General features: G+C 38.0%; 1 protein-coding gene across 1 annotated transcript in view; it reads left to right on the forward strand.

Annotated features, from left to right (window-relative positions):
- Positions 1-15911, forward strand: part of LOC125999248 (diacylglycerol O-acyltransferase 2-like protein 6) — a 38690-nt gene extending 22779 nt beyond the window's left edge. Inside the window, exons 2-7 of the mRNA XM_049767324.1 lie at positions 9482-9592; positions 10131-10201; positions 10582-10786; positions 12295-12469; positions 15118-15329; positions 15757-15911. Coding sequence (XP_049623281.1) covers positions 9482-9592; positions 10131-10201; positions 10582-10786; positions 12295-12469; positions 15118-15329; positions 15757-15911 — 929 coding nt within the window. The remainder of the gene's footprint in view (positions 1-9481; positions 9593-10130; positions 10202-10581; positions 10787-12294; positions 12470-15117; positions 15330-15756) is intronic.
- Positions 15912-16448: the final 537 nt, after the last annotated feature.

A 16448-nucleotide genomic window follows, 5' to 3' on the forward strand; every position in this document is an offset into this window, starting at 1 on the left:
CCATTGATTTTTGTGTGTTAATTTTGTAGCCTGCCACCTTGCTATATGAGTCTATTGTTTCTAGAAGCTTTTTGGTAGAGTCTTTAGGGCTTTCTAAGTAGAGTATCATGTCATCTGCAAACAGTGAGAGCTTGACTTCTTCCTTTCCTATCTGGATTCCCTTGATATCTTTTTCTTGCCTAATTGCTATAGCGAGTACATCCAGTGCTATGTTGAATAGGAGTAGTGAGAGAGGACAACCTTGTCTTGTGCCAGAATTTAGAGGGAAGGCTTTTAGTTTTGATCCATTGAGGATAATATTTGCTACTAGATGGCCTTAACTATAGTGAGAAAGGTTCCTTCCATTTCCATCTTGCTGAGAGTTTTGATCAAGAATGGGTGTTGGAACTTATCAAATGCTTTCTCTGCATCTACTGATATAATCATGGGATTTTTATTTTTCTTGTTGTGAATTTCTTGATGTTGTGTATTATGTTGTTAGATTTATGGATGTTAAACCATCCTTGCATTCCTGGGATGAAACCTACTTGATCTTAGTGGATAATCTTCTTAATGAGGCATTGAATCCTATTTGCCAGGATTTTGTTGAGGATCTTTGCATCTGCATTCATCAGCGATATTGGTCTGTAATTTTCTTTTTTGGTAGCATCTCTGTCTGGTTTAGGTATCAAGGTGATGCTGGCTTCATAAAAGCTATTTGGAAGTGTTTCCGTTTGCTCAATTTCATGAAAGAGTCTTGCCAGGATTGGTAGTAATTCCTCTTGGAAAGTTTGAAAGAATTCATTAGTGAATCCATCTGGGCCTGGGCTTTTGTTTTTGGGCAGACATTTGATTACCGTTTTAATTTCATCAATGGTGATGGGGGTGTTTAGATATGCTACATCCTCTTCCTTCAACCATGGAAGATTATGAGTCCAAGATTTCTCCATTTCTTCCAGGTTCTCATTTTTGTCGCGTAGAGTTTCTCAAAGTAGTTTCTGATTACCCTTTGAATCTCTGTCATATCAGTAGTGATCTCTCTTTTATCATTCCTAATACGAGTTATCAAGTTTCTCTCTTTCTTTGTTCGTTTTGCCAGCGGTGTATCAATCTTGTTTATTTTTTCAAAGAACCAACTTCTGCTTTCGTTGATTCTTTGGATTGTTTTTTGGGTTTCCACTTCGTTGATTTCTGCTCTCAGCTTTGTTATTTCCTTCTGTCTTCCTATTTTTGGGTCCTTCTGTTGAGCACTCTAGTTCTATTAGCTGTGTCATTAAGCTACTCAGGTAAGCCCCCTCTTCCTTCCTGATGTGTGCTTGCAAAGCTATAAATTTTCCTCTCAGTACTGCTTTTGCTGTGTCCCATAAGTTCTGATAGTTTGTGTCTTTATTGTCATTTGTTTCCAGGAACCTTTTGATTTCCTCCTAGATTTCATCTCGGACCCACTGGTTATTCAGTATGAAGCGGTTTAACTTCCAGGTGTTAAAGTTTTTCTTCTGTGTCTGTTTGGAATTCACAAATAATTTCAGAGCCTTGTGGTCAGCGAAGGTAGCCTGCAAAATTTCTATCCTCTTGATATTATGGAGGTATGTTTTATGTGCTAGCATGTAGTCTATCCTGGAGAATGTCCCATGTACATTGGAGAAGAATGTGTATCCAGGTTTCTGGGGATGGAGTATCCTATATATATCTACTAGGCCTCTTTCTTCCATTTCTCTCCTCAGGTCTAGTATATTCTTGTTGGGTTTCAGTCTGGGTGACCTATCCAGTGTTGACAAAGCCATGTTGAGGTCCCCACAATTATTGTGTTGTTATTGATATTATTTTTCAGATTTTTCAACAATAGTATTAAATATTTTGCTGGACCTCATTCGGTGCATATATGTTTAGGAGAGTGATTTCATCCTGCTCTACATACCCCTTGATTAATAAAAAATGTCCATCTTTGTCCCTTACAACCTTCCTGAATATAAAGTTTGCATTATCTTATATTAGTATGGCCACTCCAGCTTTTTTTTTGGATGTTGTTTCCTTGGATAATTTTTCTCCAGCCTTTTCTTTTGAATCTATGTTTGTTCTGACTATTCAGGTGCATTTCTTGTAGGCGGCAGAAGGTTGGATTGAGTTTTTTCATCCATTTAGCCACTCTGTGTCTCTTAACTGGTGCATTTAGTTCATTGATGTCGAGAGAAAGAATTGTCCTGGGATTTAATGTCATCTTTATATCGAAATTTGGTGTGTCTTTTGGTTAGTCTTGTCTTAAATTAGGTCTTTCAGTTTTTCTCTTAAGACTGGTTTTGAGTCTGTAAAGTTTCTGAGCTGTTTTTTTGTCTGTGAAACCATGTATTCTTCCGTCAAACCAGAAAGTGAGTTTTGCTGGGTACAGTACTCTAGATGAAGCATTCATTTCATTCGGTCTTATCACAATATCCCACCACTGCTTACTGGACTTGAGTGTTTCTGGTGACAGGTCTGCTATAAATCTCAAGAATGCTCCCTTGAATGTAATTTCCCTTTTTGATCTTGCTGTTTTTAGAATTCTGTGTCTATCTGTGGGATTCGTCATTGTGACTAGGGTGTGTCTTGGGGTATTTTTTCTGGGTTCTCTTTTGGATGGCACTCTTCGAGCATGCAGGATTTGATCACATATATTCTTTAGCTCTGAAAGTTTCTCTTTAATGATGTTCTTGACTGTTGATTCTTTCTGGAAATTTTCTTTCTGGGTCTTTGGGACTCCAATGATTCTTAAGTTGTTTTTGTTGAGCTTATCATAGACTTCTATTTTCGTCTGTTCCCATTCTTTGACTAATTTTTCCACTGTCTGTTCATTTGCTTTAAGTTTTTTTCCAATCTCTCCCACTCTATGGAATTGTTATTTATCTCATCTTCCACAGCACCAAATCTAGTCTCAGCTTCTGATATCTTGTCCCAGAGCTTATCCATTTTGTCATTCACTTCGTTTACTGAGTTTTTTAGGCCTGTTAGTTGACATGTTATTTCAGTTTGGAGTTCTGTGATTTCTGTCTTCATATTTTCTTGGTTCTTTTTAGTGTTCTGTTCAACTCAATCCACTGTTTCTTTGAGTTCTTTGAGCATCTTCCATATTGCTTGTCTAAATTCCTTATCTGAGAGGTTGATTAGTTGGTTGGTCATTATCTGGTCATCAGAATTGTCATTTTCATTCTCTATGTCTGATGCTGGCCTGCGTTGTTTCCCCATTGTCACACTTGTATTGTGAGTTTTTCTATGTGTTTTGGTGGTATTCATTGGCTAAATGATGTAGGCAGCCACACTCCTCTGGCTCTGCCCTTTCTGGATGGGTCCACTTGCCTTCAAGGGAGGGGTGTCCTCCATGGATGAAGCCTCACATAGGATCAAATCTTAGGCCCTAGCACGCAGCAGAGAAGACAGTCTGGAGAGAAATGCTGGACTTCAGTGATCCAGCACAGTTCTTAGTGTGTCATTTTTTCTTCTTGTTGCAATGGTGTTCTTTCCTTAGAAAGAGCGCACGGCCGCGTAGCGAAGCGGAATGGCCGTGCTCTTCTGGAGCCTCTTTTCGGCCCAATTCCCAAGAGGTTCACATGACAGAATAGTAGACAGACACACACAGGCAGCACTCACAATTTTTCACAGTCAGGCCCCACTGGGCAGGCGTAGTTTTGTAGGTATTTTTCTTTATCTAGGTCTTTCATCTCTTTTAGTTAAATCGAGTCCAATGTACTTGACTTTCTTTCTTTTTTTTTTTTTTTCGTTTTTTTTCGGGTCACACCCATTTGATGCTCAGGGGTTACTGCTGGCTAAGCGTTCAGAAATTGCCCCTGGCTTGGGAGGGGCCATATGGGACGCCGGGGGATCGAACCTCGGTTGCGGCCCTTCCTTGGCTAGCGCTTGCAAGGCAGACACCTTACCTCTAGCGCCACCTCACTGGCCCCTGTACTTGACTTCCTAAGGCACAATTGTTATGGGATTGTTGTTTTTTTTGTTTGTTTGTTTTTAGTTTTTGGGCCACACCCGGCGTTGCTCAGGGGTTACTCCTGGCTGTCTGCTCAGAAATAGCTCCTGGCATGCACGAGGGACCATATGGGACACCGGGATTCGAACCAACCTCCTTTGGTCCTGGATTGGCTGCTTGCAAGGCAAACACTGCTGTGCTATCTCTCTGGGCCCCTATGGGATTGTTTTTTAAAATATCTTTTTCTTCACATTTTTATACGTGTATCTAAAAGCCATGAATTTTGTGTATTAACTTTGTAGCTTGCATCTTTACAATACAAGTGCATTATTTCCAGAAACTATTTGAGTCTTTAGCATTTTCTACATACAGTATGTTATCTACAAACAAGAGCTTCACTAACTCCTTTCCTATGTGAATGACATTGATAAATTTTTCTTGTCTAATTTTGTGGCAAGTACTTATTGAATAGAAGTGGTAAGAGGGGGCAAAGTTTTAGTTTTTCACATTGAACATAATGTTTTCAATGTGCTTGTGATAAATGGCTTTAAAATATTGAGAAAATTTTCTTGAATTCGCATCTTATTGAGAGTTTTTATCATTAATGGCTGCTGGACCTTTTCAAATGTTTTCTTGGCTTCTATTGATATGATTGTATGTTTTATTGATATACTCAATTATATTGATAAACTTTCATATATTAAATTATCCTTGCACCCCTGTAATTAATCCTACTTTATCATGTTGCAAAAACTTCTTGAAGTATTCTATTTGCTAATATTGTATTGTATTCTGTTTAGTATTATATTGTTTTCTGTATAGTTGTATTCTGTTTTCTATTATTTTTTCAAGATCATTGCATTCATGTTCATCAGGGATATGGGACAAAAATTCACTTTTTTCTGGTGCCTTTGTCAGATTTTGGTATCAGGATGATGTTAACTTAATGGAAACAATTTGGAAATGTTTCTGTTTCTTCTATTACCTGGGAGAGCTTGAAGAGAGTTGGCAGTATATTCTCTTTAAGTATTTGAAAGAATTCACTAGTAAATACATCTGGACCTGGACTTTTGTTTTTGGGAAACCTTTGATTACCGTTTCATTTTTCTTATACTGATATGTCTGTTCAAGAATACTTGATCATATTGGTACAAATTTAGAAGGCTATAGGAGTCCAAATATGTATTTATTTTTACCAAGCTCCCTTGTTTTGTTGTATAAAGTTTCTCAAAGTAGTCCCCGACTACACTTTTAATTTCTGTAGTATCTGTAGTGACATTCCCTTTTATTTCTGATTCTGCTATTAAGTTTCTCTCTCCCTTTCTTTGTTACTCTTGCCAATGTTTAATCTTTCTAGTTAATTTTTTCAAAGGACCAACTCTTGGTTTCATTATCTTTTGAATTGTTTATTGGGTGTCAATTTCATTAATTTCTGCTCTAACTTTTATTTATTCCTTTATTCCTGATTACTTTCTGCATATTTTTTCTTTTCTCTGATTTATTAAAATGTGCCATAAAGTTATTCATGAAGGTCTTTTATTACTTTCTGATGAATGCTTGTAATTTTATAAATTTCCCTCTTAATATCACTTTTGCTGTGTTTCTTACCTGGAACATTTAGTCCATTGACATTGAGAGAAATTATTGTCTGCAGGAGTTTAATGTGCTTGTTGAGTCTGCCTGCCTTAAAGTAGACACTTTATTCTTTATTTAAAAGTTATTTTCGTGTCTGTAAATTTTCTGAGCTGTTGTTTATTCATGAAACTGTGTATTCTTCCTTCACTTAAACCTGAGTATAAGTCTGTATGAGTGAAGTATTCTTGGCCAAGCATTCATTTTATTAATTTTTTCCCACTATATCCCACCACTGTCTTCAGGTTCTCTGCATGTACCATATATACTCAAGTATAAGCCAAGTTTTTTGGCACAAAATTTGTGCTGAAACCCTAATTCGGTTTATACTTGGGTCATACAGGTTATTTGATTCAGTGTGCACACACCGAGTCAAATGCACTTTGTCTACAATCGTCTTCTGCTGTCTTCCAGAAGAGGTGGTACTTCAGCTGAGTCAACATGTCATGGCTGAGCTGAAGAGGTAGGCAGCTGACCTGAACTGTGTGCCACTAAACTATTTAACCCACAATATTCTGCACTTTTGTCTGAGACCAACAGAAGTGATGATAATATGTGTGAACTCAGTGATGATGACAATGTCTATGCTGTTACCCTCACATCAGATACAGCTGAAACTCTGCTTGGACATACAGATGAGGAGGAGGAATCCAGTTTTGAAGAATTTAACCTTTGTGATTTGCCTTGATTACCTCAAAAGCTACATTTTTCTGCGGTTTTATTTAAAGTCTTAAAGTTATTGTTTCTAGTTTACAGTTTTTCTTTAGCAATAAATATTGAAAAACATTTAACCTACTGATTCCTCAATTATTATAATTGTTTTGGGTATATATTTTTGTTTTTAAATTTACCAGTGACTATTGCATTTTCTTTATTTTTTTTTATTTTTTTTTTTCTTTTTTTTTTTTTTTTTTGGTTTTTGGGTCACACCCGGCAGTGCTCAGGGGTTACTCCTGGCTCCATGCTCAGAAATCGCTCCTGGCAGGCTCGGGGGACCATATGGGATGCTGGGATTTGAACCAATGACCTTCTGCATGAAAGGCAAATGCCTTACCTTCATGCTATCTCTCCAGCCCCGCTATTGCATTTTCCACCTCAGCTTATACTTGAGCCACTAAGTTTTCCCAGGTTTTACGGTGAAATTGGGGGGTTGGCTTATACTCGGGTCAGCTTATACTTGAGTACATATTGGTAATTTTCCTTTTTTATCTTGTTGCCTTTAGTATTCTATCCCTATCTGTATTATTCATCATTGTGACTAAGATGTACCTGGGGTTCTTTCCTTTGAATTTCTTTTAGCTGATACTCTTCAGGCATCAGGATGTTATTACATGCACACATTAATTCTGGGAAGTTCTTTACATTGGAGTGTTTACTGTTGATTTTTCACAGGGATTTTCTTCATGAGCCTCTGGACTCCAATTATTCTTATGCTGATTCTATTGAGTTTATACCAGAATTCTACTTTCATCTGTTCACATTTTAAGGATTTTTTTCATTGGCTGATCACTTATTTTAAGACTATTTTCCAACCTCTCTTTTTATATGGAGTTGTTATGCATTTCATCTTCCAGTTCAATGAGTCTGTCCTCAGCCACTGTTTCTCTGCTCATGAGGCCTTCCAGTGAGTTTTTCATTTTACATACCAAGTTTTCTAGTCCTGTTATTTCAGTTTAAAGATTTCCATTGCTACTTTTATATCTCGGATCTTAGCAGTCATTTTTTCAGTTTATTCTATGCTTTCTTTGAATTATTTGAACGTCCTTCATATTTCTTCTTTGAAGTCCCTATCAAAGAGGCTGTATAGGTTGTTGGTACTTTTCAAGTCATCAAAACACTATGTTCATTGTCTAAGCACGATGGAGTTCTGCATTGTTTCTCCATTGCAATCCTTCAGTGTGGCATTATTTACATGCTGTGCCGGGGTATAATAAGGAGAAGAATAGCACACCCATGGAGGGTAATAGAGTGGACCCACTCCTCTGGCTCTGTCCCTCTGAGTAGGGCCATGCTCACCTGATCATGGCACCAAGAGAAGATGTGGCAAGAATGTGGAAACCAAGAAGGTTTTACTAAGTGAATGGGTGGAGAAACTGACAGCTATGAGTTTATCCCCTAGTTAAAACAAACAGTGAGGTCAAGGTAGTATGTGGGAGAGAGACTCTGGTGGTACTTTTATGTGTTGTGCTAAGGCTCATTGACTAGAAAAAAATGTGTGACCATAGAGTAGAATGGAATAACCACACTTTTCTTGCAGCAAGGTTGTCTCTTCTGCTCATGGTCTGGGCTCCACATTTATCTCTCAGTGAACTACCCTCCTTATGCTGTTCCCTCGTTGTCTGCATAATAAGCTGGGCTTCCGTCGTACCTTGCAGCAAGAGTCTTACCCAGGGCACTGGTCCCATGTCTTCCATGTCATGGCCAGGCTCCACATTCACCTCAAGGTGAGCTCCCCTAGGCACACTGGTCCTGCCTTATGATCTAAGTTTTGATAAATTCATTTACCTTTGTGTTGTAACAAGCAATATAAAAAAGTTTATAAATTTGGGCCCGGAGAGATAGCACAGCGGCGTTTGCCTCACAAGCAGCTGATCCAGGACCTAAGGTGGTTGGTTCGAATCCCGGTGTCCCATATGTTCCCCCGTGCCTGCCAGGAGTTATTTCTGAGCAGACAGCCAGGAGTAACTCCTGAGCACCGCTGGGTGTGGCCCAAAAACCAAAAAAAAAAGTTTATAAATTTGCCAGCATGGAGGCAGTATATGACAGTGCATGGGAGATTGAGGTCATTGCTGTAGGGAGATCATACTGGGAATGGAGAATGGAGATTCTATTTGTATTTGAATATTTAATGCTTGAAATGACTCTGTATGTACAAGTTGGTAAAACACAGTGTTATAATAAAATTAAGGAAATTTAAAATTATATTTTAAAAGAGGTTTTGTCCAATAAGAAAAAAATGTTAAACAAAAATAATGCTCATTTTACTTTTTCCCTATTATTTTCGTCTAGATCTGAAGTGTAAAGGGTAACTCTGAAGTCTTGATGTTTTCCCCTTTCTTAACTTTTCTACCATGATGTGGTTTAAAGATGTCAAATTAGTCAGTCCCTTAGATGAATTTTTAAAATTTACATTATGGGTACTTAGCTTCATGTTCTCATGTATACATATTTTATTTTATATTGGGTCTGGGTACTACACCAGCAGTTCTATTCCTGACTATCCCTGACTGTGCTCAGGAGTCACTCCTGGTGGTATTGAGGGGCCAATAGCACTGAGACCAGCCACATGTGAGGCAAGTGCTTACTCTGCACAATCTTTCTGTCCCTAAAAGTAGGTTTTAAAATATAATTCAATTTCCACTTTTGCAAGATGTGTCACATTTGTATTTAACAGCACAGCCTAGTGTGGCCCTTTGCTTATAGAGATAATTTTCCATTCTGAAATTTTGAGTAGGATAAAACTGAGCATGGGAAGCAGTTTTGAATGCATATATCTCATCATTCAATGGCCTCTACAAACCACAGTTAGCCCCTCACTACTAGAACATACTGGCTGAACAATTTTATAAAGGAAGGATGGCCAAACTTTTAGACAAGTCTTCCAGAATGAAGATATCAGTCTTAAGCCCAAGTGTTAGAGCTGTCTTTGATCCCAGTTTAAGGAATGCTATTACAATGTTATGGTTCAACTATTTCTTCAGTTACACCCTCAATCACCAAGGGCATCCAATATTCAGGGATTTAGAAGTCATTCCAGACTATAGCAGATAGGCAGTTTTGTCATATAACTAAAAATGAAGATAAGGGTATAACACTACTCATGACCTGGCTCTTCACTATAAAACAGAGATTGGTTTATGAGACATGACTGAAACTTGAAGAGAATTGAAGGATATAAATTCTTTGTGTCCCTCCCAGGAGCTATTCCTATTTTATTTATACCCTACTTACTGGTGTTCACTAAATTCTGGATCCTGTCTTTGCTCGCCTTATCCTGGCTCGCCTATGATTGGGATACCCATAATCAAGGTAAGGGACAGAGTGGGGGTGGGATCCTTGTCTGTAACAAATATGGATTCACGTGGAAAGGGCAATGGAGGAAGGGACTGAGAGAATCAGAGAGAGAGAAGGTGGAAAGAGGAAAGAAGGGGAGTGGAATGGAAAGGAGTGAGAAGAGTGAGGGAAGTAGAGAAATTGAAGAAAATAAAGAGAGCAATAGTAAGAGAGGGAAGATAGAGCAAAGTTCAGCAGGAAACACAGGTTCTTTCTAGGGTCTCAAGAAGAATAAAAAGGTTGAATGATGTATCTAAGCAGATATTTCCAGGCTCAAATTGTTTTCAGGTCACTTTTTTGACTAGTTCCATAGAAGTAGGGTCTTCCTATGTCTTCTTGGGATTTTTATTTATAGGAGTATGTACATATATAGCACTGTGCCCTAGGAATATAGAACTATGAGATGGAAGTCATTTCTGTGACCCAAAGATGATAGAAATAACTCTTCACCTCTAAGAAAGGTAGAGGTACCATAATGTTCTTTCTGCTCTTCCCTATTTTTCTATACCCACAGGTGGTAGGCGTTCATCTTGGGTAAGAAACTGGACCCTCTGGAAGTATTTCCAAACTTACTTTCCTGTAAAGGTAACCAACCTTTCTCTGGATATCTTTAATTCCTGTTTCTCAGTCTATCATCATTCAGTTGTATGTCCTCAGAGGCTTTGTTGATTAGCATGAAGTTTGAGATTTAGAGGCTTAGTGCAGAATGGGGGGCGGGGTGGTCAAAGAGAGTTAAGCATATTGGAGATATGAGTAGAGTACAATCCTTCCTGAGAAATGCAACACAAGTCAGTCTTTCTGAATATCTTAAGCCTTAGAAATCTTATGATAATTATGACATTCCAACAAATAGGAATTTGCGGATCCCTAAGGGAAACACAGACTACCTATTAGGATTTAATTTCACACTTTACTCTTTCTTTTTTTCTCTGATCTACTTCTCTGACTGAGTTTTCTTCTAACAGCTGGTGAAGACCCATGATCTACCTCCTGACCACAACTATGTCTTTGTCTGCCACCCCCATGGCGTTCTCTCACATGGTGTCTTCGTCAACTTTGCCACTGAAGCCACTAATTTTTCTCAGATTTTTCCAGCCATCACTCCTTCTATAGGGACGTTGGAAGGGTTCTTCTGGATTCCATTTGTGCGAGAATATGTTATGGCACTGGGTAAGTATAATCATTCTATTATATGATCTATCTCAGATTCTGATCTCAAAATGCCATGACAATCAGTTTATTATCAATTCCTGCTGAAAAAGGACTTTAGTACAAATGAATGCTGAATACAGTTAATCAGTAAACTTAGCTAAGCATCAGACCAAGCATAAGATTCATCCAAGATCTGGGAAATAGTATGTTTAAGCAACAGAATAAGTTATAGTATTTTATATGTGTTGGCCAGAATACGTTCAGAAGAGGAACCAAAGTGCTAGAGTTCTAGATCAAAGTAAAAATAAAGAAAAAAGCCAAAGCCAAATACTAAACCTAAATATGTGGAAATTCGGGCATGAATGGTACAGTTCAGAACAACTTTGCCCTGTTGTTTTTGAGAATGCCAGTTGCCTTCTTTTGTCCACTCATTTATATGGTAGCTGTCATCTTAAAGACATTTTAAAGTCTCACAAACTAGTTGGTAACCTTCTTACCCATGGCCATCTGGAAGCCCCTTCAGATTTTTAAAAGATGTCAAGGGATAAAGAATCAGCAACTATCTGAATACAGGACAACATTTTCATGCCCAGTTTCAAGCCAGGTGCTATGACTACCCATCTTTCTGCATAAAAGGTATGGATAACAACTAAAACCAAACTTTAAAAAGTAAAGGCATTTATCTAAAGATGCCACTAGAATTTCTATATAAGCTTCTACTCTACTTACCTCTGAGATTGACAGCAACCTGAAGCAATAGTTTTTCTCAGTTACTGAGTTCTGGAAACAATTTATGCCACACATAAACACTGGACAAATATAAAAAACAGAATTCAGAAAAAGACTGTAAATTTTAATAAGCAGATGTTATCTTCAGTCCATAATTCATATATATTTCAGTTTGGCTTTTTCTTTTCTTACTTACTTTTTCTTTGTCTTTGGGCCATACCGGTAACACTCGGGGTTACTGCTGGCTATGCGCTCAGAAATTGCTCCTGGCTTGGGGGACCATCTGGGATGCTGGGGGATAGAACTGCTGTCCGTCCTAGGCTAGCGCGTGCAAGGCAAATGCCCTAACCCTTCAGTTTAGCTTTGATAGGTTCTTTACTCTGCCTCTCTTCCTGAGACTAAAGGATTTGGATTTCCTCTGGAATGGAGGTTAAGAGCAGAGAAAATTGGTGGCTAGTGATAATCAATAGAAGGAAGGAGAAGAACTTTGTAATTGCTCCAGAACTGGCTACCTGGGATTAATTTATGGATAAAGAAGGGATGGTGAGTTTTAGCACTATTGAGTTAAGAGGAAGATAGCAGAAAAACTTAAATGTAATCCCAATTTAGTAATACAGCAAGAAAATGACCCTAGAGAGATCAGACTACAGCTAAACCAGGCCATGCAGTTGAGAAGACAAAAGAATAAAAATCACAAGTCAGGAAACAGATGAACCAATGGAAAAGCCTGGAGGAATCCCCTCTATGCAATCTCAGGAACCAAGTTTTTAATGCCACTTGATTCTTTGGTTCTACAGGAGTATGCCCTGTGAGTGAGTCGTCCTTAAGATATTTTCTGACTTATAAAAAATCAGGCAATGCTGCAGTTCTTGTGCCAGGTGGAGCTGCTGAATCCCTCTTGGGCCAACCAGGATCTTCTACTATCCTCCTTAAAAATCGTAAAGGTTTTGTGAAGTTGGCACTGAAAACAGGGTGAGTCATGACACTTTAGTATTCTATTACCAAGAGTGTCATAAGTCCTCCAGGGCATCTCTCCAGCTTGCTGCCCTCGCTTACTAACCTGTTTGTAAGAGCCCCCTCCCACACACACATCTTCACCTTTACTACTTCTCTACACTTCCTCACATTGTGCCTTAAGGGTATTGGGACTGTGAGACACATTTTCGTTATGTACTTTGCTTATATTAAATTGGGAATCTTTTATTTTCTTCCCATTATTCTGATAGTCTGGTTTTCTTGGGAAATGGGGCTTCATAGCAACCATTAACTTAGATGGAACTATCAAGATTAAAGATAAAACAATTTTACTGTCTCCAAGGAGCATATAATATTGTTTGATAAATAGGATGAATTCAATATCATAGTTATTAAACACTCTTGGTAAGTTAGGCATAATTCTAAATATTGAGGGTATATAAATATGTTAGACCTCATTTTTGCCTTTAAGGAACTCACAGTTCTATGGAGAAAGACAGATACATGCGCAATCACAAGATCTATCTAGAAATCCACCACTCCAAATCTTTACTAACATCTCTTCATTTAATCTACCATTATTTATTGTCTGGATTATTAATCTCCTTTATTATAATTAATCTTCTTACTGCATTCTCTGATTCTGCCCTTCATTCACCATATCCAAGAGCCTATTCTCAACAGTAATCAACATGTTATATCAGGTCGCTATTCTAAATGATCCAACAATGATCCCCTTTTCTCTAAGCAAGAGCTTAAGTCTTCCAAGGGCCTGCAAGAACATGAAATGAGCTAAATTATTTTAGTTCTTAGTCACTTCTCTATCATCATCACCCATTGCTCTTACCCTTACTCCCTCCAATAGAGCTACACTAGTCTCCTTCCTGTCTCTTAAACAGGCCACACATTCTTCCCTCTAAGGCGATCTCTTCCTGGAATATTATTTCTCAAATAAAGCCCCTTACTTCTTCAATTATTTGGTGAAATGCCTCTTCTAAATAAGATATCTCTTGACCATTCTGCTCCTTTCTCTTTTCATTTCTTTTATCATCTTGCATATAATGAATATATATTTCTTATGATATTTGTTCTATATTTTCATAAATAATAGGTAAGGATCAGAAAAATAGCACAGAGTGTAAGGTGCTTGCTGCATACATGGCTGACCCAGGTTTGATTCCCAGGACTCCGAATGGTAACCCCTGCCCTGCCAGGATTGAACCCTGAGCACAGAACTAGGAGTAAACTCTGAGCACCACTGAGGCTCCAAAACCAAAATTAATTTATTAACGAATTACAAAAGTCATATCCATAGGCACAGATATTTTTGAAAATATTTTGGGCTCATTGACATAGCCCCATATCTTAAAACAACATGGTGCCAACACATAGAAGGAATTCAATATTGGTTGAGTGAATAGCTTGTTATAATGGCCATTACTTTTAAAGTGCAATGAGAACACCAATTCATGGAAAGACTTTGAATTATTATAGAAGTAGATGACATATTAATTGTGAATTAAAATATTAGCAGTATATGCCAATCAACACAGAAAGAAAACAATACACTCAGGCAGTCACTGAGGACAGCAATGATCAAACATTATGCCAGAGCTATGTGAACTAGACACAGCTCTCCCACTTTTATTTAATAGGCTTTCTGACTATGGTAAGTCAAAGAGATAAGAAGATAACTATGATATAGGGTTGGGGTAGTGCTAGTAGAGAAGAGGAAAGCTCTAGGTGAGTAGCAGTATCTATCCAAACTGTGGTGGAGGGATTGCATGTGGAAATAGTTTTCCAGGGAATTAAATTAGACAAAAATAGAGTTAGCTATCTGAAGATATGGAAAGACATTTTCAACAGAGGGAGCAGAAACTACAAGACAAACAAGAGAAAACTTGGATAAATATAGCCAAGTAGATTTCAGAAAAGAGGTGAGGATAAGAAAACTAATCAAGTAGTAGGAATAGAGTACAAAGGCCACATTGTACTATAAAGTGAAATGTTTGGGTCCAGAGAGAAGTAAAAAGATTAAGGTGCTTACTTTGCATGAAGTTGACCTGCATTGGTTTTCCCAGAACCACAGGAAGATACTTCCTGAGCCTAAAGTTGGGAGTAGCTCCCTAGTACCAACAGTAGTGCAACCTGATAAAGTCAACATGAAACAACAAAAAGTTGTGAACAAGAACAGTGACATATTAGAGATGCAGTTTGTTTTTGTTTTTGTTATTGGACCACATTGAGAAATGCTAATAGCTGAATCCTGGTTTTGTGCTTAAGGGTCACTCCTGACAGGGCTCAGGGTATCATATTGATTGCCAAAATTTGAACCAAGATGGCTGCATGCTAGCACCAATAAAGATTCAGGTTTAGAAGGTTTCTCTGGATGCCAAATACAACCCGAGCAGTTAGATAACTTAAATTAGTTCTACCCAACAAAGGATAAGAGGGAGCATCTACCTACAAAGGATGGAATGTTACAAAGAGTGAAAGATTCCTCGAATGAAACACGGGCTGGAGATATTTGGGAACGTACGTTCTTTTTGTTTTTCTGATTGGGAGACTGGAGAGGTTTCTCCCTATGAGAGGGTTTGTAAAAAAGCGGACTGGGAAAATTCACACTTCTGCCCTTCTCTTTACAGAGCATATCTTGTTCCTTGTTATTCCTTTGGTGAGAATGATGTTTACAATCAAGAGACTTTCCCTGAAGGCACGTGGAAAAGATTTTTCCAAAAGGCAGTTCAAAATACATTAAAAATTTTTCTGGGATTAAATTTCTGTACCTTTCATGGCCAAGGTCTCACTCAAGGATCCTGGGGCCTCCTGCCTTTCAATCGACCCATTACCACTGTTGGTGAGCTTTCCAGTATCTGTAGACTACCTTGATCAATGATACCCTTATTCCCTCCTCCAATGATCACCCATCACGTCCTAGGATACCAGCACATAGCTAGTATGGACAGTGCAAATTCTAGATAGTGTGCTTGACAATAGTGTAGGGAGGACAACTAAACAAATATGAGTAGTAGCTATTTCTAGGCAGCAGCTGATAAGAAAGCATCATTATTCACATAACATTCCTTGAGCACTTTTTTGAATTACTGTAATTCACATGAGCATGCAATAGATTGGATGTTTGGCAAATATGAAGCTGGATGATGCTAGAATAAAGGAGAAGAAGAAAAGGGACCTACACACTGAATTTTACTTTTTGGTAATTGGAGGGATGGGTCATTTAATAAAGGGGAAATTTTTATGCTTTTCTCTCCCTTTTTCCATAGTTGGGGAGCCCATGCCAATGCCCAGGATTAATGATCCAGACCAGAAGACTGTCGACAAATACCATGAACTCTATGTCAGTGCCTTGAAAAAGCTATTTAATGAGCACAAAGTCCAGTATGGTCTCCCAGAAACACAGGAGCTGATAATGCTATAACAAAAGGTGGATTGACCTCATTACAAAAGTCCCAAAATTATGAGGTTTCTGAGAAGGAATAATTCTTAGTAATTGTAGTATCTCAGTTCATGATGAGAGTAAAGGCTAACAAACTCAGAAAGTGCTTAATCAGGTTTGAGGGAAGATGTAAGAAAAATGGGGAAACCTAGGCAACAACTCTTTGACAAGCAGTCATGAATTCACAGAATTGGGCTTGTTTATGTTTTGCTCCATAATTTCAGTCAACAATTAGTTGAGAGTTGAAGAGTACCATCTACCTTCTTCATGAGCCTCGGTGACACCATCATTAAAGTTTATGCTTAAAAAACTCCTTGAAAACAAATAACATTTGATTTTCCCCCCAATTCCTTACAATTTGAAGAAAACTATGAGGTAAAAACTGTGGTTTTCTGAACTATGAAAATAAGATTCCTCTGGTTGTTACAGAGTTATAGATTGGCTAAAACTTTTGCATTAATATGTACTATATCTTCTACATAAATAAATTATATATATTAAAACAATATACTATTTCCT

The sequence above is a fragment of the Suncus etruscus genome, chromosome X (assembly GCF_024139225.1).
Source record: "Suncus etruscus isolate mSunEtr1 chromosome X, mSunEtr1.pri.cur, whole genome shotgun sequence".
Taxonomy (NCBI): domain Eukaryota; kingdom Metazoa; phylum Chordata; class Mammalia; order Eulipotyphla; family Soricidae; genus Suncus; species Suncus etruscus.